This window comes from Panthera uncia, chromosome F2 (assembly GCF_023721935.1).
Source record: "Panthera uncia isolate 11264 chromosome F2, Puncia_PCG_1.0, whole genome shotgun sequence".
NCBI lineage: Eukaryota > Metazoa > Chordata > Mammalia > Carnivora > Felidae > Panthera > Panthera uncia.
In genome coordinates this window covers 66,414,814-66,441,529 of record NC_064812.1, presented here as the reverse complement: position 1 = coordinate 66,441,529, position 26,716 = coordinate 66,414,814, and the positions used below count along the sequence as shown (strand labels likewise).

Genomic DNA, 26,716 nt, shown 5'->3' with positions numbered 1-26,716 from the left:
AGAGCAACATTTTCAAGAATCTCAAGAAAACAAAAGATGAGCCATGGATCCAGTCCAGCTGTCCTTTAAGTATTAAAGTTACAGAAAAAGGGTTTTAAACATGAAAGAAGTCAAGGAATATTTGAGCCTTTCTTGAGCAATCTACTAGACAATGAGCTTAAACCAAGAGATGACCAGAAAAGTTTTGCAAAAGGACAATGAGCATTTTCTATATTTAACTGTGGATCTAAGTTTAAAACAAAGGTGGGAAAGAGAATGAAAGAACACATCAATGTTTGACAAAGCAGAAATAATCCAACTTCAAAAAAAAAAGGAGTCACCTGAAACTAATGTAACATTATGTGTTAACTATACTCAAACAATTTTTTAAAAAAAGGACAAGGGAGAAGAAAAGACTAAAGTAGAAAAAGTTTAGTGACTATGGAACACCTAACAGGTGGGAATCAAAAAATTACCATTAAAACTAACAATCAAGATAGTGGAAGTTTAAATAAGAAAACAGACAACTTAGAATATTTTTTAAAAGTATAAGTACAAAAGCAACCACTGTAACAGTAAAACAAACCATTTTAAGTATGAGAAGAAATTTTCAAAGTAAGGATCACCTGGGTGGCTTAGTCAGTTAAGCTTCTGATTCTTGATTTCAGCTTTGGTCATGGTCTCATGGCGTGTGAGATCGAGCCCTGCATTGGACTCCATGCTGAACGTGGAGCCTGTGTGGGATTCTCTCTCTCCCTCTCTCTCTGTCCCTTCTCTACTTGTGTGCTCTCTCTCAAAATAAATAAATAAACTCTAAATAAAAAAAAAAAAAAAGAAATTTTCAAAGTAAAAGAAAACCTCATGCAGAGAAAAAAACACAACTATTGCAACACAACATACACAGTAACTATCACAAAAATGAATGAAGATTAAATATATCAATCACTCAATATAAATGGACTTAGTTCACCAAGTAAAACAAAAAGATTTTCCATTTGGCTCAAAAAAACAAAACACAACTAAAACAAAGTGATTCAGAAATAAAGGAATGGGCAAATGTTGACCAGGCAAATAGAAACAATGAGAACAGGGCTTGCATACTGATCAAACAAAGTAAGGGGTGCCTACGTGGCTCAGTTAGTTGAGCATCTGACTCTTGATTTCAGCTCAGGTCATGGGATCAAGCCCTGCACTACGCTCTGTGCTGAGCATGGAACCTGCTTAAGACTCCCTCGCGCGCTCGCTCTCTCTCTCTCTCTCTCTCTCCCTCTCTCCCCCACTTGTGCTCTCTAAAATAAAATGAACATTAAATAAATAAATGAAATGAAAGAAATTTTAACTACTTTTTAAAAAGAACACAGAAACAAGAAGCAAAAACCACATAAGGAAATAAAGAACACAAAGCAATAAAGCACAAACTTTTCACCCAAGATTTTAGCAAGAAGAATAGACCATTGTTTATTATGGCACTGTTTCAAAATCTAGGATTTTAGGAAGTTCTCCAGATGAAATGAGATATTTTAAAGTTGAGATGCCACATTTTATTGAAGCAGCTTTTACTTATAGTATATTTCATACTAGATATTCACAAGCACTTTTATAAAATGCATCTTATAGCAGAACTATTACTCCTAAAATACAAATTACAATGTCCTATAAATACCAATACAAATTGTCTTAACCTGATTTAGATGTTCTCCTGAGTCAACATTTTGAAAATTGTCTCCAAAAAAGGAATCCAAAACTAAAAAATAAAATGTAAAAAGGTTCTAACCTCTAATGAAATGTTATTTATGGAAGAAATTAAAATTAAACATAATGCCAGATTTATTCTCAATGACAGAGAACTGAAAGTAATAGTGACTTTGGAGTCAATTCAACTATCAATCCATAAGCATCAATAAACACAAGGAAACCTGCTGTTAAATAAATGTTAAAATCTCAGCAAAATTCTGTAACAAAACATAAGACAGTGATTAAGGCTCAAAATTTTAGTATGCAGAATTTCTCCTAGTTTATAAAACATTTTTCTCAGCTTCCCGTGTGAAGAATAATGTCCACTTTCCACACCTACTTTTGAGATTTGGTTTCCCTTTCAATCACTGCCAAGTGAAAGGTTTCCCTTCAGTCAATAGAGCAGCATATTATGTTCCATGGGTCTTTCTGGAATATGGGGAGATTTTTACACTTCCTTAGTTGCAGAGTTCCATAGAATCATAGCTAAAACTCTCCCTAACTCAGTACTCCCAAATAGAAATACTGATTGGAATCACATCCTAACTGGCTGGCTTTCATGGGATAACCATATCAAAGAAAGCAATTAGGGTATATAATATAAATCTCTTGTGCTATGGCTTACCAAAGTGATCTATATAATAATGGGATGCCAATTCGTTCATAAACTAGTTAAGTTAGGATATCAATAGATCAGACATCTGTATATAGTAACACACATGACACAATGCAAAATGTCTAAAGAACACACATTTACCAAAGCAGTTATGCATATAAAACTCACCCTACCATATATGAGAATTTTTCATTCTGATTTAAAAAAAAATTTTTTTTTAATGTTTATTTATTTTTGAGAGACAGAGAGTGCGAGTGGGGGAGGGGCAGAGAGCGAGAAGGAGACACAGAATCTGAAACAGGCTCCAGGTTCTGAGCTGTCAGCATAGAGCCTGACACGGGGCTCGAACCCACAGACCGCAAGATCATGGCCTGAGCCAAAGTCAGATGTTTAACTGACTGAGCCACCCAGGTGCCCCACGTTCTGATTTTTAATAAAGGTACCCAAAAGAACCAAGTAGATGAAAAGATAAGAAAAATGCCTGACCAACCTAATTTCCTAAAAGAAAATCAAGTCCATGCCATGAGACAGTTCATAAGTTAAACATGCTGAGCCAAAACCTGATTCCAATACTTCTCTAATACTTCACAGTCTTAATGTTTACGAGCCAAAACTCAGTTTTTATTAACCTTCTAAAAACATTCAAATATAGCAATAAATTTCTAAGATGATCACCACACTGTCCGAAAAAAACACACTTTGAGTTATAAAACTAAGTCACTGTGGCAGCCAAGGAGATACACTGCATGGATCTCCCTTTAAGAAAGAAGCTTGCTTGGGGCTCCTGGGTGGCTCAATTGGTTAAGCTAAGTGTCTGACTTCAGCTCAGGTCACGATCTCACGGTTTGTGGGTTTGAGCCCCGCATCAGGCTCTGTGCCGACAGCTCAGAGCTTGGATCCTGCTTCAGATTCTGTGTCTCCCTCTCTCTCTGCCCCTCCCTGGCTCGCACTCTCTCTCTCTCTCTCTCTCAAAAACGAATAAACATTAAATAAAAAGAAAAGAAAAGAGAAAAGAAAAGAAGCTTGCTTGCCCTTTGGGTGCAGAAAGTGGAGTAGCAGCTGTCATTGCTTTGAGATCCATCACACCATTCAAGCTTTTATACCAAGGCCTGGCTCTTCACAGGCAGTCCCCAGCCAATGAGCAGTGGGGACAGTAGGTGGCCATTTCTGCCCAGTGCAAGTCTCATTCACAGGGCAATCCTTGCTGTGAGCTCCCCTTTGAGTTGACTATCAGATCTGCACTGCAATCTGAGACTCTCCTTGCCTCACTCGGTTTCCTCTCCATTATCCTTTTACAGATGACAGATCCGCACTGAAGTCTAAAGACTGGAGTCTAATCCTGCTTCATCCTCCTCTATCTTTACAGGCCTTACCCCACAACAAACCTCTTCCATTTCTAACTCCATTTCAAGATCTCTTTTCCAGATGATAAGCCAAGATAATGACCTGAATGGACACACCACTTCTCTTACAAAAATATAAGTAGTCTCCCTACTATTTTATAAATGTCTCTCTCACATATACACACACACACACATATACACATATCTACCAGAGCATTAGCCAATCAAAAAACACTGTTTTACAGGTTTAATCTATGCAACCTCTAAAACTTGCTCTAAATCTTTAAAGTTCAGATTTAAAGTACATTTTAACATATTAACATTAATTTTTTTCATGGAATTTCTTACATTTAAATAATTTTTACCACATAAATTTTCAACTTCAATAACTATACCTGTTAAAGGACAACACAATCTTAAGTTCACCATATGAATAAAACTGCACTACAGAAGCATCCATGCTATGCTTTCCAAAAGAGCTAATATGCCAGTAAAAATAGTTAATTTATATGGGGGTGCCTGGGTGACTCAGTCAGTTTTGTGTCTGACTGGCTCAGGTCATGATCTTGTGGTTCAAGAGTTGAAGCCCTCCATTGTGCTCGATGCTGACAGCAGGGAGCCCGCTTCGCATTCTCTGTTCCCCTCTCTCTGCCCCTATCCCGCTTGGCTCTTGCTCTCTCTTGCTCTCCCTCTCTCTCTCTCAAAAGTAAACATTTAAAACAAAATTGTTACCTATATGGCATTGAAGCATACTAGAAACAATAATGAAACCTTTTATTTTATACAACTTTTTAGGATATACAAAACGTTTCTACATATATTATCCATTAGATCCTCAATCACTTTGCAGGTGTTACTATAGGCTTTAGATAAGGAAACTTAGGGTCAAAGAGATTGTCTCAAGTAAGAACTAGAATCCAGATTTTTGCTGGTGGAATTGACCTCAAATCATAGAGATAATTAACACAATTGATACAGTTAATACTTTCTATTACTTATTCCTAACTGATCACTTCAATAAAAACAAGAAAAAAACTTCAGCCTCTATCTGGTCATTATCAAAGATCAAGGCACCACAGAACTATCCTATCAGGCAGCTGACCCCATAAGAACAAATATTTTAGAGATTTCTGAAAAATAAGATTAATAAAATAAAGTTTATCCAGAAGCTAAGAACACCAAGAAAAAAAGCACACTGCATTGGAAGTCAGTTTCGATGATTCTTCACTGATATAATTTAACCATTTAGCATTTGGGAATTACAGAACTTTTGTGAGCACTCGAGCCAAAGAAACTCCAAGATTTCTTTCTTGTGGTCACTTACAGTGGATATTTATTATTCTTGACCCTTTTATGCCCTAGAATGCTGCGGGGGTTTCCATGGTGAATCTATGCATAAGCGAAACCATCAGATGTGTCAAAGATGCAATGTGAGATTAGGTTTGCACTAGAACTGTGATGTGAACAGGACACTTACAACTAATGAATTCTTTCAAGGTGAGGTGGAAGGTTGTAAATGGAGACTTCATATCCCATCCTTGTAGCTCAGAAGCTAGCTGTGACTGAGACTGATGTGGGGAGCTGCATCAGACCTTGCAAGAAACTAAAGGTGAATACAGACTCTGAAATGGCACCCAAAGCCTTTTAAAATAAATAGAAAATTTTTAAGAAGTATGAAAAAAAGATGCAGTTGGGCAGGTGGGTGGGGAGCAAGGGTTTAAAGAGTAACAACTTCTGTATTGTTGTAAAATACCTCATCTGTATACCTTGTACTGGGACAATTTATTTCTCAGTACTGCATGGCAGGAAATGGAATGCCAATAGAAGACAGTTGTGTTGGTGATTACTCACTTTAAATCAGATAAATTAAATGGTTACCCTTCATAGTTTTAAAGGCAGGCATGTCTAGAAGATCAAAATACAAAGTAAACTAAGATTAAGCCTAGAAGCATAGCTTTTTTGCTTTCAGACAAAGTGGAAATATCAAAACACTTAATCTTCAGTTCCTAGTCTTCTAACAGGAAATCGGCAAAGACTAAGAAAGGAACAAAACCAGACACTCCCAGGGGCAAGAGAGCTGAAGGACTACAGACAAGTAACATGGACTCTTTGTATCTTCCTCACCCATAAAATTGTTATCTGCCAAATCTATCTCAAAAAGTTTTAAGTAACATAAAAAGATAATGGATGTGAAAACCATAGTAAGCTGAAAGGTGCAATTAAAAACCACCCATTTGCTAAAATTCGAATACCTCTAAGTCTCTGAGAAATGTCTTAATAATGCTCAGAAAATCTTATCAAAAACCCTTTTTTGCCATGATACTGACAAAGTTGTTTGTTTTTTTTTTTTTATTTAAATTTTAGTTAACATACAGTATTGTTTTCAGGAGAATTTAGTGATTCATCACTTACATACAACACCCAGGGCTCATCACAACAAGTGCCCTCCTTAATACCCATCACCCTTCTAGCATATCCTGCACCCACCTGCTTCCATCAACCCTGTTTGTTCTCTATAGTTAAGTCTCTTATGGTTTGTTTCCCTCCCCCCTTTTTCCCCACCTTCCCACATGAGTGAAATCATATGGTATCTGTCTTTCTGATTGACTTATTTCACTTACATATTTTAGCTTCATTCACGCTGTTGCAAATGGCACGATTTCATTCTTTTTGATGGCTGAGTAATATTCCCTTATATGTATATATATGCCTATATATACATATATACACATACATATACATATATACATACATATACATATATACTTATTATGTATATATACACACACACACACATCTTTGTCTATTCCTGATGGTTCTTTTGAGTAAGACAGGGATGAAGTAACAAAAGAACTTTGTAAGGTACTATAATACTGCTTACTTTCAAATGTGATTAGTAACCTATGTTGCTTTGTTTACATATACCTCACAAAACTTAAAGGTAGGATTTTCTCTTTTTAAAAATATGATTCATAAGAACCATGTTTATCGACATTTTAAATAAAATTTGAGCATTTTCATAAATAGTATTAATATCAATGTTTAAGAATAATCAGAAGACTGACAATCAGAACACTCCTAGACATAAAACCCATAAAAGTATGCCTTCATATTAGAATAAAAATTTCAGTGAAATGATGTATTACATTTCACTGTATATTACAACATACATTTAACAGGAAGACCCATTTTTCCACTGCCTTAGGAGACACCATCTATTGTACTTACTTCTGTATAACATTTTGCAAGCTTAACATCATCCCCAGTTCTCCTTTCATCTTCTCTCTGTTAGCTCGGCATTCTGCCAAGTACCGAAGAGCCTACAGCAAAAACAGTGACAGGTTAATTTACAACTCCAGACTATTCAAAACTAAACTCATTACTAACTTACTGCAAGAGGAAAAAGATGAAAAATAAGTTTTTGTTTTTAGAATCAATTGGTTTTGAAGTATTTAGAAACTCTTCTTTAAATGCGATGATCACAGCAGACCCCTAGGGAAGAAATGATCCTTTTTAGCTAAAGTATCTGAATCTGCTCTTTGCTAACTTATCTGTAAGGTCAAAATTAGGTTGTTCTGGCTTTATTTTCACCACTTCATCTTGACAGAGATATATGAAACCACATTCCATTTATTAATTTTAGGGAGTAGTCTCAATAGCTACCATTTCCCCCTAGATGTTTTTTACATATTAATTAAAATAAACTGCTGAGCGAGACAAAACATAAAAATACCTTTACAGAATGAACTGCTTCTAATTTTACAATTCACCTTTAAAGTGTCCTTTTTTATTGAAAAACAAAAGATGAATTCACAGATTTCTACTTTGTCAAGTTTTACTTTTCTAGGGTGCTTTTCTCTTAAAATTTAAAGTATATTTTGGGGGCACCTGGGTGGCTCAGTTGGTTAAGCGTCCAACTTCGGCTTAGGTCATGATCTCGCGATTTGTGAGTTCAAGCCCCATGTCGGGCTCTGTGCTGACAGCTCAGAGCCTGGAGCCTGCTTCAGATTCTGTGTCTCCCTCTCTCTCTGTCCCTCCCCTGCTCTCGCTCTCTGTCTCTCAATAATAAATAAACATTAAAAAAAAGTATAGTTTTCAAGTATTTCACATGCTGGTTCTCTAAGGATTTCATTTAGCTGTTCTACAGACCTCCTAATCTCTCATCACTTACCGAATACTTTGGTACCAGATTTTTAGGAATACATCTGTGATCTGTGAACTACACCATCCACAACTCTGCCATCTCAGCCTGCTGACCTTCACATTTGCTACTGGTCCTCTGTACTACATTTCCCAAGTGCCTGGTGATTACTGAAAATGGTACTATCTACGAAATCTCCTATTCTTTCTGCAACTCCTCCCAACCTTGACATTCACTTCAGTCTATAAAGGATTAACTGCCATGGGAACTGACCTCCATCCACAAAAAGCCAATAGGACAACATATATTAAACACACTGAACAAGAGGTGGCATAGGACTGTAACCCCTGAGAGAAGAGAAAGATGAGGGGGGCCCGGTAAGTGCCCCACCTTACTGCTTTGGAGGCAGTTTTCAGACTAGCACAGGGAGGGGGAACCCAAATGGAGCCCAGGGGTCTTGCTGGGTTAAGGATGCAGATATCAGAGGTGGGGAGGTTAGGATGGTGCAGCATAATAACAATCAATATTTGGTCTTTGTCCAGTCCCTGGTGCAGAGCTCCTAAAAACCCCTGGAATTTTCTGAATGATAGCAGTTTCTTTTGTTATTCCTAAAGGAGCCCTTTTGATCACACCTGGGTTTATGTAAAAGAAGTGAGGTAGGCTGAGGCCCCAAGATAGCCTCAGAATGGGGCTGGTCACTAGTAAGACCAAGAGATTAGAGGCTGAACTTTCAGCCCCACCCACTGACTGGGAGTAGGAAGGTGCTGAAGATTAAGCTCTTTAACAGGGGCACCTGAGTGGCTCAGTTGGTTGAGCGTTTGACTCTTGATTTTTCTGCTCAGGTCATGATGTCAGTTTCATGAGTTTCAGCCCTGCATAGGGTCTGTGCTGATAGCATAGTGCCTGCCTGAGATTCGCCCCCTCTCTCTGCCCCTCCCCTGCTCACACACTCTCTCTCTCAAAATAAGTAAACTTAAAAAAAAAATTTTAACTCTTGAACAAGGAGATTCAGAATTTCTGAATTGGTGAATACAACCGTCTGCCAGGAACATCCCAACTCCACAGGGACAAACGTTACCGCCCTCAGGACCCTTCCGGACCTTGCCCCATGTACCTATTCATTTGTACCCTTTACAATAAGCTGGTAAATGTAAGCCAAGTGGCTTCTGGAGCTCTGGAGCCATTCTAGTAAATCATCAAACCTGAGGAGGGGGACACCGGAACACCTAATTTATAGCTGTTCAGTCAGAAATACAGGTGACCTGATACTGGCAACTGGCCTTTGAAGTGAATGTAGTCTTGTGGGAGTGAGTCTTAAATTGAGGGAGTTTGACATTTAACTCCAACTGGGTAGTTTCAGAATTGAATTGAACTGAATTGAATTGCTGGACACCGAGCTGGTGTCCGCACGGAAATAGAATTGGCTGGTGTCAGAAAACACCCCAGGTGGCTAGACTTTGCAGAACAGAATAGGAGAGAAGAGGGATCTGACCAGGATGGGGGAAAAAAATCAATAGAAAGAGACCAAGATGTGACAGAGATGGAATTAGAAAATAAGGGCATTAAAACAGCTATCGTAAATATGCTCCATATGCTCAAGGATGAGTAGGAAAACATGAGTGTGATGAGGAAAGAAATGGAAGATATTAAAAATCCCCAAATGTAACTTCTAGAGGACAAAAACATAATACCTGAAATGAAAACAACCCTGAATGGGTTAAGAGATTAGACACTACAGAAAAAAAGATCAGTGAACTTAAAATATAGCGAAACTATCCAAAATGAAGCACAGAGAGGGAAAAGACTTAAAAGGAAAAAAAAAAAAAAACCAGCAGAGCAACAATGACCTGTAGGACAACATGAAGTACCTAACATACGGAGTGAGGAGGCATTAAAAAAACCCTGAAATTACAATGGATGACAATTTCCCCAAATTAATTAAAACTATAAAACCACAGACCCAACCAAGCAACTCAACAAATCCCACAAGAACAAAACCAAGACACAAAGGCGACCATCCATATCAAGCACATCATAATCATTTGCTGAAAAACAGTAATGAAGTCACCAAAAAAAGCCAGAAAAAAGAATTATGTAGAGAGGAACAAAGAATCATAGCAGTGTTATTAGAAATCATATGAAACAAGAGTATAGCTAATAAGCCAATAGTGAAGATAAAATTTAAAAACCACCACACCTGCTCTTCAACTTCAGTGGGAACTTGCACCCATGTATCCCCCCTCCTACTTTCTCTCTAGCTCTGTCCCTCCATGACTTGACTTCCCTTCCTGTTCAGCCTGGCATCTACAGTCTATCATTTCAACCACTCTCTTGCCAAAATCCTAAACTCCCTTTGCTAGCCTTCTGTGTAACTTACCTGGCCAAAAATCAACCCTGAACAAATCTGACTCTTTGGCCCTCAGGGCCTGTAGTGGCCTGAAGGAGGTGAAAAGGATTTTGTGAGCTGTAAGCATCTTACCAATCCAGTGTCACCAAACTAGTCAGGACCTCAAAACTGCTGAACAATCCCACCTTTCTCCTCAGTCAGCAACCTGTCCCATTTTCTGTAGCAACTCTCAGGGCCTCCTCTTCAAACCTCTTCCACTCTGGCAGCCCCTAGCCTCCTTCTTCTTTTTTAGCCCCTAGCCTTCCAAATTTAAATAGGTCCAAGTCTAGTCCACCAAAAAAAAACAAAACAAAAAAAAACCACTTCTTCCTTCTACCCCAAGTCCCTATCTGGAGACCTATCCCAAGACCTATCTGGTGTTGGTCTTATCCTTATTGCTCTCTCTTATCCTTATTGCTATTCATATTGAAATAAAACCAATCTAGGGACCATGCAAATTTTCCCATTTGTTACTAATGTTCACTTGTCAATGTCTGTTTTGCCTATTAAACTTCACTCTATGAAGGTAAAACAGAAAATCTGTATTATGAAGTTTGATTTTTGGAAGGGAAAATGCATATATTATTGCTCTGTACAAACTTGTGAAATTAGACTAAATGGTTCTCTAGGTAAAGGGCAAGGAGTTTGTGGGGCACCTGGGGGGCTCAATCGGTTAAGCATCTGACTCTTGGTTTCAGCTCAGGTCATGATCTCACAGTTGGTGAGTTCCAGCCCCACGTTGGGCTCTGCATTGACAGCGTGGTCCTGCCTGGGATTTGTCTCCCTCTCTCTCTGCTCCTCCCCTGCTCACTCTCTATCTCTCTCTCAGAAAAAAAGGGGAGGAGGGCAAGGAGTTTAAGATTTATTTTACAATAATGTTCTTTTTTAAACATTTTTGTTATGATTTTTTAAAAAAAATTTTTAAGTCTATATTTATTTTGAGAGAGAGAGCAAGCAGGGGAGGGAGAGAGAGAGAGATACAGAATCCCGAGTCGGCTCCGCACTGTCATATGTTTATGGTTGATTTGTTCAAATCAGAATCTAAAAATCAGGTCCACACATTACCCTTGGCTGATCTGTCTCTTCAGTCACTTAAAAAAAAAAAAGTTTGTTTATTTATTTTGAGAGAGAAAGAGAGAGCATGAGTGGGGGAGGAGCAGAGAGGAGAGAGAGAATCCTAAGCGTGGCTCCATCCCACAAATAGTGAGATCGTGACCTGAGCCGAAACCAAGAGTTGGACATTTAACTGACTAGCCACCCAGGCTAAATCACTTTTAATCTTTAACAGTTACCACTATTCCTCTCCTCCAGCCAACTGCCTTTCTTTTTAATGCCATTTACTGTTCACACAACCAGATTATCTGTCCTCGAGGAATGATCACATTCTGGACTTGCCTGATTGCAATGTTCTTTCACATTTCTCTAGCTCCCGCATTTCTCATAACACAGTAGTTCCTTCTACGCTATCAGCCATGATCCTATATGTTTTTCTCTGGTCTTCCCCTTTCCTTACCTTTCCCTCCCATCTTATGCTAAAATAAGTGCTATGTCCATCGACTGAGAAGCAGATAAGGAGAATGTGGCATTCCCCTACAATGGAGTATTATTTGGCCAGTACTATTATATGCTACAATGTAGATGAACCTTGGGAACAGTGAAAGAAGCCAGTCACAAAACCCACATATTCTATGATTCCATTTATGTAAAAAATATATAGGCATTTTTGCCCAAATAGGCAAATATATATACAATAGCTACTTAGGAAAGGGTTTGGGGGGCGGGGAGCAATAGGTAGAGGAGTTTCTTTCTGAGGTGATGAAAATGTTGTAAAACGGGAATGTAGTGATGGCTGTGCAACTCTGTGAATACATTAAAAACCAATGAATGGTACACTTTAAATAAGTGACTTGTATGGCATGTGATTCAGACCTTAATAAAGGTATTACAAAACAAAAAAAAAAAAACCCAAACAGTAAGTTTCCTCTTCATGTGTCTATCCATACTGATATAATCCTCAAGATTTCTTGTTAAGTGAAAGAAGGAAGTTGCAGAACATTTCATGCATATAATATGCTACCATTTGTGTCAAAGGTACATATATGTTTGCGTATATAGAAATACAGACTTACTATTTGCTCTATAGTCAATTTTAAGTTTTTTACCACATCATCTAACATTTTCAAGTTCTCCTGAATTGCAAAATTGTAACACCAAGACTGAATTACTACAGGCAACTTACCAGCAAAGCCGAGTGGACAACAGGGGGGTTGGGATGGTCCATAAATAAAATAAGGCCAGGCAGACATCCCTGATCCTGAACAATGGCTCTTCTATTTAATGGATCTGCTGCTAGATCCCGTAGCTGGTTAACTACCGAGAGAGCATCAGGTTCTTCATTCATGGTGGAGGAGGAAGAATTCATCTTCTATGCCGTACACATGAACAAAATCTTCTTAAATTCTGTAGAAATGGTTTGCAAAATTAGCTCAAGGCTGCTGAGGTATATTATGGCATTTGTTAAATAATCAAGATCACAACACCTTTAGAAAGAAACAGATGAATCTAAATCACACAAAAACTTGAGAATTGGCAATCCCACAGTTTAAGTAAAATGAACATAAGAAGCTAACTAAAAAAAAAAAAAAAAAAAAATCAAGTTATTTATGTGTGCACAATGTTTAAAGAACATATGTCATCTTCAATATTCCAATAAATTCCGTTTAGCAATACATATTTTAACACTAAAGTCACAATAAACAAGATCTTTACAGTTCAAGCTCACGACCTTCACTATACTTCTCCAATCATACCACTGCTAGCGCTATTTTCCTCTAGAACATTTCTGGAGCCTAAAACAAGTGCCTCAGGGAAAGGTGGCTAGCTGAAAGCTTTTTTCTTATTTATCTATGAACAAAACCCAGCATACTGGATTTACAAAAGATAAAATCCCCTAGGAAAAAGGAGTCAAAGAAACCTGTGAACAAAAAAGCCTCACCCTGTGTCTGAGGCCCCAGGAGTTGGGGAGACCATGGTGAAGCTGAACTGAATCTAAGCACACCTGTGCCACACTTGGAAGAATGACACAGAATTTGAGGTACTTCACTTGACAGATAAGGAAACAGTCACAGAGAAGTTAAATAATTTGCCCCAGGTGACAAAAGTACAGAAGTGGGCTAAAATCTTATCTCCTAAACTAATCAGGTCTTTCCACTTTCCATACAGTTCTTTTAAATTCAAAAACTTTTTCCCACAAAAATAAACAGTATTTTAGAAAATACAACATGCTAAACGTACAAAAGTCAAAGAAAAAAATATCAAGAAATAATAGTCATATATGCAGAAAGTTAAAAATAACTTCCATTAAGCAAGTTACACAGTATATTCCTTATCAGTAAGAATATAAAGGTGTAAATACTTTCCACAAATCAATCAGTATGTTTATTTTTTTTTAATATCTATTTTTGAGAGGGAGAGCTAAAGCAGGGGACAGGCAGACAGCAGAAAGCCCAATGGGGGGCTTGAACCCATGAATCACAAGATTGTGACGTGAGCTGAAGTCAGATGCTTAACCAACTGAGCCACCCATACGTCCCAATCAGTATGTTTAATTCCAATTTCAAAAACAGTAACAAGTAGGGTGGGAGAGGAGGGATAAAATTTTTCTCTAATTCCAAAAAGGCTATTAAAGATTATTTGGGGGGGGGGGGGAAGGTAAAAAAGCAGAGTTAGCCTTACCCTTTGTTGAAAAAAAAAAAAGCAATAAAAAAGGGGGGGGGGGGCACAGAGCAGTAGAGAGATACTTCTCCCAGGAAAGCTACTTATATACATTCAGTATAAGAAAGTGGGCTCTCAGAGAGTCAGACCAAGGCTCCACTACTTGGTAAACCTGATTTCTGGCAAATCCTTTATTCTGTCTCAGTTTCTTCATCTATAGAATAGGGCTAATCATAGCAGCTACCAAATGGTGTACTATCTAAATAAAATAATACACAGAAAAGGGTTTAGACTGGTGCCTGACACTGTAAATGCTCAATAAGTAACAGTTTTAAGTTACGTGGAGCCAAAAAAATCCATCAAAAATAGTAAGATTACTCAATAAATGGTGTTGGAATGACTTCTGAGCAATTTAAAACCACTGCTAAGCAAGCTTTAATTCATACCACATGGCAAAAAGAAATCACTAAATATACATTAAATTTTTTAAGTATGCAAGCAAATGCAAAATTAAAGGACTCAGAAAATAGGGCTTTAGCAAAATAGTATTTGGCAGGTTATTTTCAAAAAATGAAAGTATTATTGTTACTATGGCAATTAAAAAAGGATTCAGAAAAAAAGCAATAGACTGAACACACAGATAAGACTAACACGTTTGGGGGCATGTTGCCTCTTAGGTGCCTCTATAGAGATTGGCATCCTGAATATCCCTGTTTATAAACCAGCTTACCATTGAGCTATATGTGCTGTTACCAGCATGAATCTTATCCAAAACTGGAACCTGAAGAACCAATTACTGGCTGAAAGGCTTAAGACCCAATCCCATTTAAGAACCAAATACTCTGGATGAGGTCCCTTTGCAGGACCTTAGAACAGGAGAGCTCCATTCTTATTTAAGAAGTTGTTTGAGGGGTGCCTGGGTGTCTCAGTCGGTTAAGCAGATGACTTCCGCTCAGGTCATGATTTCACAGTTCCTGGGTTCAAGCCCCGTATCGGGCTCTGTGCTGACAGTTCAGAGCCTGGAGCCTGCTTCAGATTCTGTGACCCCTTTCTCTCTGCTCTTCCACTACTTGCTTTCTGTCTCTCTCTCTCTCTCTCTCTCTCTCTCTCTCTCAAAAATAAACATTAAAAAAAAAAAAAGGCATTAGTTAACTATTTAGTGGGAATGATTCTGAAAAAGTTATGGCCTTTCCTGTTCCTTAGAGATGAATAAAAGTCAAAACATTTAAAACTTTCAATCTTCAGAGCCCACAGACCAGGAGAGCGCTCAAATCAGGATCAGCCAAGGAAAGGATCAGGAATACCACAAGGCACCAAAAATCCAGACATAACAGAGGCAGAAATTGTAGTCAAGCACTGCATTTCTTATGGCACTTAACTGAAGGGAAGAAAGGTAGACAGAGCTATGATTTCTCCCCCAACTTAGAAGGGTTTTTATAAAACTTCAAGAGAGAATTCCTCAGGGTTAAAGTTCATTTTTCTTTCCTTATTTAATATTGCCAATATCAAGTTACTCTGAGAATTGCCTGAATCCTGCTAAATGATCAATATTTTTGTGTATTGCAGAATTCACATAGCAGCTTTTGCAAGATAGCTATGAACAGCTAAGAAAATGGAAACAGATAAGTTAGAACTTTAACCCCAATTCATGTATTAGATACATTTAGTTTTTCTATATTAACTGTATCATTTTCACACAGGCTGTTTGATAAAAATGTTAGCCTTCATAGGCTGGAAAGTGTTTTTTAAAGGATATATTTTGGTATTCATTCTATCCTACCCTCTCTTATTCCCAAATTTGGCAGATCTCAAAATAATTTTTAAATAACCCTTTAAATATACTGATCTGAACAATTTTATAGCAACCTATGACCCATAATGTAAGTTAAAAATTCTCTTCCTTTCTTCTACAAAGAGTACCGTATTAAGTTCAAAAGAAAATAAGCTTGCTTTCTAGTTGCATTTTTCATTTAAAATACCAATGCCAAGAAATGTGGACCCGGATAGCCTACATCAGAATAAACTGGGATTATCATTAAGATGCAGATTCCAAGGCCCGTACCCAGCCCTCACCAGGAATCCTTGGAGGCAGGACCCAAAAGCATCATTCCAGGTGATTCCTGGTACAAATAAAAGCAATTAACACTTTACAGTGGTTGATAAGTACATGTCTTTTTAATATGGCTAGAGACATCTGAATGAAACCTTAAACATTAAAATTCTACATACTTTAATTCCTGTGCAACATACAGTAATCCCTGTAAGTGATTTGGGGACTATGTTTCAGTTTTATTGCCAAAGATAACCAAATGAATAAACTAAAAAAACTACTAGCGGTAGCCAACCTACAGGCTCCTTCCAAAGAAAATGACCGAAAAGTTCCTGATCAAAGGAACAAAATTGTGGGGGGGAATTATGGTGGGGAATTTGTGTACTGATGATGTGTGAGTAAACAGAAAGTTCTTGAGACTGTATTAGCAGTAGTATTTAACATCTTTCTTGTCTCATTTTATTTTTTAGACCAGTACCTGACACCTTACAAGTTAGTTTTTAATTGATTTTTAAACATTCTTTTCTAAGTAAGCTAAACTTGACAACACAGACATACTTAAAGAAAAATCAAAGTCTCACTAGTAAATGAGAAAAATGTGGAACTTTTTCCTAGTCCATTAGAATAAAAATGGATGGGGTGCCCGGATGGCTCAGTCGGTCAAGCATCCGACTTCAGCTCAGGTCATGTATCTCGCAGTTCTGAGTTGGAGCCCCGTATCCAGCTCTATGCTGACAGCGCAGAGCCTGGAGACTGATTCAGATTCTGTGACTCCCTCTCTCTGCCCCTCTACCGCTCATACTCTGTCTCTCGAAAAATAAATGTTAATGTATGTGTGTGTGTGTGTATATATATATATATATATATATAAAAGAACACAAATGGATACAATACATACCTTTTTTTCCCTCTTTTGTTTAGTTCAATTTGGACAAACAGATCATTCTAAGATAATACTGCATGCTCCCCAAACTTTAAGGAACTCTGATTACCCAAGGGATCTTGTTAAAAAAAATTTGATTCAGTAGATGGAGGGAGGCCTGAGATTCTACATTTCCAGCAAGCTCCCAGATGAGGCCTATCTTGCTGGAACTGGGAACTTAGGTGATAGACGTGAGACTATAATTAGGCAGATGCCTGAAAGATTTTTTCTTTTGCCAAAGCTTACCATTGAACTCAAAGAATGGTTTAGGTCTCTTAACAACTATGAGCTGCAGAGGGTACACACCCACAACCTAAATCCATATTCAGTTAAGCAAGTTTTTAAAAATATCATAAGCATGGAGTTCCTATCTGGCTTTCCCTTAATTAGCAATCAACTCTTTCAGAAGCTAGTTACCTCACTTGAGCCTCAGTTTCCTCTCGTAATAACCTTGAGTGATAGGATCAAAAAAAAAAACCAAAACAAACAAACAAAAAAAACAAAAATATAAAACTTGAAACGATACAACAGAGCACCAGCAATTACCAAACAAGAACAGAACTTAATCTTGTGGGTACTTATATTCCACCAGCTATTGGGGTATATTCTGCCCTAATACATCAGTACACTATCACGAAAGGAGCTGCAAACTGCACGAAGGTCTCCCAAGAACTTAGGAAAATACAGAGATGTGAATGCTGGTCTCTCTTGAATGGAGACAAACACAACGATGCCCTTCCATTCTTAGCAGACATGCAGGTGCACAAAAGATAAAGTTACCAAAGAACAAGCTGGAGAGATGAAGATGACATCTATTAATACCACGGTTTGTAAAAATCAGACATGTGGGGGACGGAGAGGAACTGAACAAAGCTAACATTTTCACAGGGCACATTGGAGCCTGGCGCTATAAAGCAATTGGTGGGACGCGCTGCTGGGTCGGGAGAAGGCCAGCGGAGCGCCTCGGCCCAGGCCGAGTTGCGGACTTGGTGCAGGGGCCGCTTTCCGCGGCCTTCCCGGCTCCACCGCTTTGTCTGCCGCCCCTGGATCCTTACATACCACGCCAGAGCTTTAGGAGTCCGGAGCCGTCCGCACCATCAGGGCCACACCAACGAATGGAGCACAGGGACCCGGGAGGCGCAAAGACGGTCCCTCCGTTCGCAGCCGCCGGCCTCAGCGACAGCAAACGACCAGGTTAACTCTAGAAGCCAAAGAGCGAGGACGCTGGCGGGGAAAGGCTCTACAGACTCTCCCCCACGACCCTGGAACATCCGTCAGTTCTGCCCTCTCATTGGCTGAAACCATTCCAACGTGAGGATAAGACATCCAGTACGTGAAGGCCTTTTTAGACTAAAGCGTTCATTGGTGACCTAGGGAAATGCACTCAGTATTGAACGGAAGAGTCCAATGAGAGTCCAGGAACACTTGAATTGGACCAAACGACTCTCCGTTCGCTAAGCATTAGGCACGGAAAGAACCTTGGTTCCGGCCGAGAAACCGTCGTGGTTTCCCAACTACAATTTCCAGCTTTCCGGCGCTGAGGGGAATCTCTCTCTGCTCCTGCGTTCGGAGATTCAAATCGTACTTTTCGTTCTGGCAATTCTTTCAGTTCTAATAAAGGATTTTCATGATATTTCATTCGTTTTTGTGACTCTTAATTCATACTCTTTAAAGTTTCTTGGCGTTTTTGGTAAGAACATATTAGCACATTAGGCGTTTCGTTCATTTCTTGTTAGTGTCCACTGTCTCCCTAACACCAGGAAAGCTGCAAAGTACAGTTTTTTGTTTTAAATAATAACGTCTTTTCTGAAGGATTTTTTTTTTTTTTTTGGTAAGGGAAAGGGACTTCTAATTAGAACGTTCTCAAATTTGTCATGAAGTATTTTTTTAAATACTGTCTTCTATTTAGTTTATCATTGTGAAGATTATATACCTTTAACGATGACAGGCACCGGTTTTGTTTAGGTATAAATCTTGGGTTTTGAGGCTTTCTCTAAATATGTGTAATCTAAATTATATAGGTCAGTCTGAGAATAATGCATCCATTGCACGCAATAACTTCACTGAAAGGAATCTAGATTCTTTCGGTTTGATTTTGCCACATAGCTCATGTATTAAAGTCTCAAGGAATTTAAGAGGCCTCTAATAGGGAAAGTGTAGTTAAGAATAAATGTCGCCGGGCGGGGCGCCTGGGTGGTTCAGTCGGTTAAGCCTCCAACTTCAACTCAGGCCATGATCTCAGGGCTCAGGGTTCGTGGACTGGAGACCCTCATGGGCTCTGTGCTGACAGCTCAGAGCCTGGAACCTGCCTGGGATTCTGTGTCTTCCTCTCTCTCTCTCTGCACCTCCCTGGGGTGCCTTGCTGTCTCAGTGGGTAGAGCCTGCTACTCTTGATCTCCACGTCCTGAGTTCAAGCCCCAGGTTAAGTAAGCATAGAGCTTACTTTAAACAAACACCTCAGACTGTGTTCTACGCAATTGTCCCCAATACTTTGATTCCTAAGTGAATTCAAAATCCAGTTACTTCTCAAATTACTTTGCCCTTTCTTATTCTTAATTTCCTCTTTCTTCTAACAAGCTCAAGAAGAAAATAGGAGCAAAGTAGAATAGAAAAATGTCCCTTTCACACCATTTGACCTATAGCAAAAACAAGTGAGAAATGATGCATAATGTCCAGCAGTAGAAGCACCAGCCTCATTTTAAATAATCAACCAGACCAACCAACTGCTGGAACTGAGGGGGGAAAAGGAAAAGTTAAAAAGGAGATTGTGATACATTTACAGTAAGAAAAAAGGGTGTAAAAAAGTAAATATAGGAAGTCCAAAGGGCACAGACAGGTTAAACATAATCCATTTGATTGAGTAAATGAAATTTTGTTCAGTATTGTTATTAAAAACAATGAAATAGCCCAGGAAAGTAAACTTGCTATTTTTTCTAAAATCAATTTATCAAAAAAGAGAGAAGACAATTGGGATTTTCCCAACTAATAATTGATGACATAGATTTTTGGCAGTGGTCAGAATATATATTACATAGAGTCTTTCTTAGAAGTTCAAAATCTAAAGTTAAATATAATCATACCTCTGACATTAAAGTAGTGAGAAGACTAATCCTTCGCAAACTGCCATTACAGAGTTAGATGACTGGCATTTAAAAACAGGATGTAGTCACAAAAAATAATTAACAATTTCATAAGCACTTATGGACTACACGCCCCAGGAAGTTTAAGATTTTAAGAATTTATATTCCTATGTTAAAAATCTATGAACTTGACACCAGTAAAGTTATACTATCTGCCATTATGAGTCATTGCTAGTTCTGAGCCTCAGATATCTTTCCACAGGACACAGCTGGAATGTTAAGTTTCTCAATAGCTGTGTTGCTGAAGACCCAGGAATCAGATAAAGGTAGTTTCATTTATTCAATTATTTAATTAATTATTTTATTTATTTATTTAATAATTTTAAAGTGTTTATTTTAAAGTGCTTGAGAGTGAGAGAGAACATATGCACATGCAGGCAGTGGCAGAGAGAGAGGAAGAGAGAGAATCCCAAGCAAGCCCCATGTTGTCAACACAGAGCACGATGTGGGGCTCTATTTCACTAAACCGTAAGATTATGACCTGAACCAAAACCAAGAGTCAGACACGTAACCAACTGAGCCATCTACGCACCCCATTCACTTATTTTAAAACTATTTTCAGAACACATTCAATGTGCTAGAGACAGTCTTAGCGATGGATTCAAAAATACAAGAAAACATAATCACTGCCCTCAAGTTTATGGTCTAGTGTTATGGTTTCCAAAACTTATTGATCAAGTACTTCTTTCAGTTTAAAAAAATGTTTTGAGCACGCAGCTTGGTTATATGTATATTATTTATTCATAAATTCTATACACATACTATAAAACTAATATGTAGACTTAAAACATATCAAAATAGAAAATTTTAAAGGATGAGAAATAATTATAAATGTATTTGTATGTATCTGAATGAAAATAAAATTGCGTCCATATACATTATATACCAAAAAACTGATATTCCAGATGGATTAAAAACACAAGTATAAAAAATAAAATATTGAAAACCCTTTAAGAAAATCTTGGTGACTACATATAACAATATAGAAGTAGAGGAGACCTTAGACAAGACTAGAAACTCAAAAGTTAAAAAAGAAAGAAATTAGCGGCGCCTGGGTGGCTCAGTTGGTTGAGTGTCTGACTTTGGCTCAGGTCATGATCTCCCAGTCTGAGAGTTCGAGCCCCATGTCAGGCTCTGTGCTGACAACTCAGAGCCTGGAACCTGCTTGGGATTCTGTGTCTCCCTCTCTCTGCCTTCCCCCACTCACGCTCTGTCTCTCTCTCTCTCTCTCTCTGTCTCAAAACTAAATAAACATTAAAATAATAATAATAAAAAAAAGAATCCAGCAAAATCTATTTTTTTTATTTTTTTAAATGTTTATTTAGTTTTGAAAGAGAGAGAGAGAGGGACAGCATGAGTAGGGGAGGGACAAAGAGAGGGAAATACAGAATCTGAAGCAGGCTCCAGGCTCTGACCTGTCAGTACAGAGTCCTATGCAGGGCTCAAACCCAGGAACCACGAAATCATGACCTAAGCCGAAGTCAGATGCTTAACAGACTGAGACACCCAGGCGCCCCCCAGCAAAATGTATTCTAAAAAATAATATATTTTTTGACCCAGCAAATCCTCAAGAATCTAAAACATAAAAAGCATCAGTATATAAAGACGTAAGAACAAAGAGGTTTGTTGCAATATTGTTCACATAGGCAAAAAAAAAAAAAAAAAAAAAAAGCCAATGAAAAAAACCCCAACATCAAATGAATACATATCAATAGTGGAATGTTTTAGTAAATAATGGTATATCTACAGGCCATGGACCATTATGAAAAATATATTAGAAAGAGACATTGAGGAATTTCCACATTGTTGACAAAAGTTGCTTTGAAGTATATATATATAATATATATATATTATATATATATATATAATACACAGACACACAGTATGATCTTATTTTTGGAAGCAATAACAAATAATATCCTACACATTTATATAAATGTGTACCATTATACATTATTCTATGAGCATGGAAAACATAGAGAAAGATACACTCTAAGTTTTCAGCATATATTACCTGAATGGGTGGGATAGGATCTTGGAGACTAGGTGCTCATCACATGCAAAAAAGTTAAAAATAAATTAGCTTTACTGGGGGTGTGTGTAAATCTAGTTCTATACATAATTTGATAAATGTTCATTAAGTAAAACCATATGTAAATGAAATGAAATGTAATCAACAAAAATCTAGGTGGTATTTTGTAGTTTCAAGGAATTTCTTCTGCAAGTAGTAGAGTGATAAACTTGGGGTCACCAAACAGTTACATCTGAGGAGGATACATTGTAAGAAATAAGACAGGAGACTGGTAAAGTTACCAATAAGCCTTACCCAGTGACTCAGTGTCTGTAGGACCTCATTCAGAAAAGCTACCTGGTGCCATTTGGGTCAAACAAATCAACTTTGACCACATGCTGGCTCTATGACTTTGTACTAATCACCTGGCTATGAGGACATCAATCTCCTCTAAAAAACAGATCATAGAACCTGCCTTCCACGACTGCCATAGAAATCAACAATTAAATAGTGTGAGAACACCTAGCCCACTGTCTAGAAGATGTTTCATAAATGTACATTTAGTCCCACTTCTCTCTGTATAAAAACCTGTTCTCCAGAAAAGATCTGATAAGAGCTAATTTGTAATGGTAAAATTCTTGAGTGCTTACTGATACTAGAAAAAATTAAAAAAAAAGAAACATCACTCGTCACTTTCAGAGAATTTGAAGGAACCAACTCATTTTTCTGAAAACTGGTAATGATGAGAATCAAGCAAAGCATTAAACCTGCCTTTCTTGTATGTATTATATTTCAGGGTAACAAAATAGTTGATGTGTGATAATTATTCTGAAAACTCGTAAATATTAAGAAACAAGCATTGAACTTGCTTTTCTTTACAAATGTGCCTCAAGGTGACCAGCTAGCTAATAAATGACACATACAGCCTCACTTTGTCTTAAAATCCCCCTTACATGGGCACTTCACTGTCCTACCCAATGGTCTTTTGCCAGTTAGGTTTTTCTGGATTCTAACTCAGAACCTTCTAAGGCACATTTCAATGTGTTTTATTTTCTATAGACAGGCAATCAGAGCTAGAGAAAATGCAGAACTAGCGAGAGTCTTGATTTTCAGGGAAGATACTGTTTAAAACTTGCAGATTATTCAACCTATCTCATCAAATGGTATTGTCATTAGACCTAATATGAGATAGGCTGATGGATATATTTTGACATTTGTCTGTCCCCTACTTTACTAGTCACTGGATCACAAACACACAGCTGACTGACATTCAGGGGTATCATTTATTGGGCCCTTGTGATAAACCAGACATTACCCTTAGTATTTTACAAATATTACACAATTGGTCCTCAGGGCCACTCTGTCATGTGGCTATTTTCCTTTCCCACTGTGCGGGTCAGGAAATTGAGACCTAGGGAGGCTAACTTGCCCAGGGCCACACAGCTGATAAGTGGCAGAGGATATTTTGAAGATGGGTCTGTCTCACTTGGAAGCCCACATTCCTTCTACAAGAGAAGTCAGCCTCACCATCTACCAATGTGAACAAATGGGAATCTGACCTCTTGTTAAATTTCTCCAAGGAATCTGGCCCACAACTAGCCCTGGTCACCTTTCTCTGGCTGAAAACACACTTAATAATGGATAAATCTCTGCCTAGACAATGGCATTATAATCCTTTAATCTGTTAGGAATCTGAAGGCATAGAAAGGTCGAGGGACTTTTTCAAGTCTGCACAGTGAGTAAGAGAGAGCACCAATTCTTTCTCCTCCAATCAATCACTCAATCAAGCAACCAATCTGCCAGACAAAGTTTAAGTTATTCTGGATTTTGCCCAGGGAGCTGAGGCATTTATTTGGGTAAAGAACTCCAGGATCAGACACACTAAAAAGAAAAGTCCATTTTCTTCTAAAATTCTCAAATAGATTGTCCTGTAACTTTCTACATTAGTTTCTGAACTTAGCTATGCAAAATAATTACCTAAAATTCTGGGAAGGGGCCTGGACATATGCCCTAAGGTGAAATTTAAGAACCCTCAATCTTGCTGAGATAGAAATTGTATTATTTATTGCTTTCAAACAAATCACTTCAAAACTTAGCAGTTTAACACAATAATCATTTATTATCTCATAGTTTCTTTGCATGCAGAATCCAAGTGTGGCTTAGTTTAGGGTGTCTAGCTCAGGGTCTCTCACAAGGTTGCAATCAAGGTGTCAGTGGGGTTCCAGTCATCTCAAGGCTCAACTGGGAAAGGATCTTTTACCAAATTCACTCACATGGCCATTAGCAGGATTCAGTTTCTCAAGGGTGATGAAAAGAGGGCCTCAGTTTCTTGCTGGCTGATGGCCAGAGGCCTCGCTCAGTTTCTTGCCACATAGGCCTCTCCATAAAGCAGCTCACAATATGGCAGTTGGCTCCTCTCAGAGACAGTAAAAGAAAGACCAATAGAAAGCAAGCAAGACGGAAGCCACACTCTTTTTTAGCCTAATCTTGGAACTGCCACCCTATCTATCTTGTATTCTATTCATTAGAAGGAGGACTCTAGGTCAAACCCACCCTCATCAAGAGGGGATTACACAAGGCTGTGAATATCAGGAGGCAGGGATCACTGGGAGCCATTTTAGAGGTTACCTATCACAGAGATGTAAATAAAGAATTAAAAAACAAGGAGGTGGGGAGTCTGGGTGGTTCAGTCAGTTAAGCGTCCAACTTAGGCTCGGGCCATGATCTCATGGTTCGTGAGTTCGAGCTCCACATGGGGCTCTGTGCTGACAGCTTGGAGCCTGGAGCCTGCTTTGGCTTCTGTGTCTCCCTCTCTCTACCCCTTGCCTGTTCACACTGTCTCTCAAACATAAATAAACATTAAAAAAATTTAAAACAAGCAAAAACAACAAGGAGGTAATATATTTCCTAGCTCTGTCCACTAAGCGAGGTTAGATTCAATGACACCCCACTAGCCACAAGTATACCCAGTGCCCAGATCTTGGTTTCTAAGTATCATTCCAGTGCTCCTTGGAGAAATGGCTGACTCTAATGCTGGGGCAGGAAAAATACAAGATCAGCTTGGAGCCTTTTATAGTTCAAGAAAACAGAAGATAACCAAAAACCAAAAAAACCACAGGAATCAACCGAAAAGAGCTCCCAGTGGCTAAAGCTGGAACAACTTGAGCAAGAAATAAAAATCATAATATAAAATATAAACAAAATATAAATATACATGATTCTTTATAAACAAATGATTGAGTATAAATAAATAATAAATCTTACTTAGAGAAGAACTCTAAATTACATAGCTATTCCACTCCAGGAGATGAAGCTTAATCTCTTATGACCCTTTAGGGTGGGTAGGATTTAGTGACTTGCTTCCAAAGAAGAGAGTACGGAAAGAACGTAAAAAATGCAACTTTACAGTGGAGAAACTAGTAAATACTAACCTGGTCAGGTGATCACAGTTAACATCAGCAGAAATAAATCATGCTAATATCATGTACCCTCAGATATGATGTGATGAGAAGGGCATCTCAACGTGTGGTATTTCCCCCAAACCTTATAACCCCAGTCTAATTCTGAGAAAAACAGCAGACCAATTCAAATCAAGGTAAATTGTATACTATATCTGACCACACTCCTCAAAACTGTCATAGCCATATCAAGATTCCGAAAAACAAGGAAAAATGGAGAAACCATCACAGACCAGGAGTCTAAGTAAGAACGTATGCTGACTGAATGCAAAGTAGCATCTTGGATTGGATCCTGGAACAGAAAAAGGACATAAATAAAACCTGAATAAAGCCTGGAGTGTAGTAAATAGTGAGGTACCAATGTTGGCTCCTTAATTTTATACATGCATCATGCTAATATAAAATGTTAGCATTAGGGGAAACTGGGTGAGGGGTAGGGACTTCTTAACTATCTTTGCAATTTTTCTGTAAATCTAAAATTATTCTAAAATAAAGTTTATTAAAAGCAAAAAGTGAAACAACGTGCTCATAATTTCAGGTGTGATGACTGGAAGATTTTCCTCTACTTTCTGGCTCAGCACATTTTGCATCCTTTCTCCTCCACCAGCCACATACTTCTGGTGCCAGGTGCCATGAGACACAATCATAGGCCCTTTGTGAGTGAGATGGCATATAATATGGCTACATTACAACACCGTGAAAGTTAGCAATAACTTATCACAGAGGTAGCCTAGCTCAACTCCTCCCCTCACGTAGATCCCCCAAATGCCCACGTCACTAATGGGCACATAGCATGCAGAGAAGTGTGAAGAGAAGGAAGCTGGAACGGAGAAAATGTAGGTCTTAACCAGTCTCTGTTTGAAGGGTTCTTTAAGACATCTTATTACAGAGTAGAAAACAACAGATAACCATGTGAACTCAGCGCTAGCATCCCTCCTTGGGTCTTAGAAAGGGCTGGTCCAAGTCAAGGGGCCTGAGCACAAACTTTATTAGATTCTCAGTAAATCTACCCTTTAAAGATCTCACAAGAAACAATTAAACTTTGCCAGAAACACCAGTATCCTTTGCCTCCACTCCTTTAGCTCAGGAGCATCAACTTTCATCAAGCCTCAGCTGAAGCGCACATCTGGAATGTGTTTCTTGAGCCCCTGAGCTGGCTTAGGCAGGTCTCCCAGGCTCCCTACATTCCTCCATTATAGCATTAGGCTAAAAAAGTTTGTGT

General features: G+C 38.3%; 1 protein-coding gene across 1 annotated transcript in view; it reads right to left on the bottom strand.

Moving 5' to 3' along the window:
- ARMC1 (armadillo repeat containing 1) overlaps positions 1 to 18,151 on the bottom strand; it is a 42,007-nt gene extending 23,856 nt beyond the window's left edge. Inside the window, exons 1-3 of the mRNA XM_049633342.1 lie at positions 17,945 to 18,151; positions 12,439 to 12,659; positions 6,901 to 6,992 (exon numbers count right to left, since the gene is read on the bottom strand). Coding sequence (XP_049489299.1) covers positions 6,901 to 6,992; positions 12,439 to 12,621 — 275 coding nt within the window. The 5' untranslated portion in view covers positions 12,622 to 12,659; positions 17,945 to 18,151. The remainder of the gene's footprint in view (positions 1 to 6,900; positions 6,993 to 12,438; positions 12,660 to 17,944) is intronic.
- Positions 18,152 to 26,716: the final 8,565 nt, after the last annotated feature.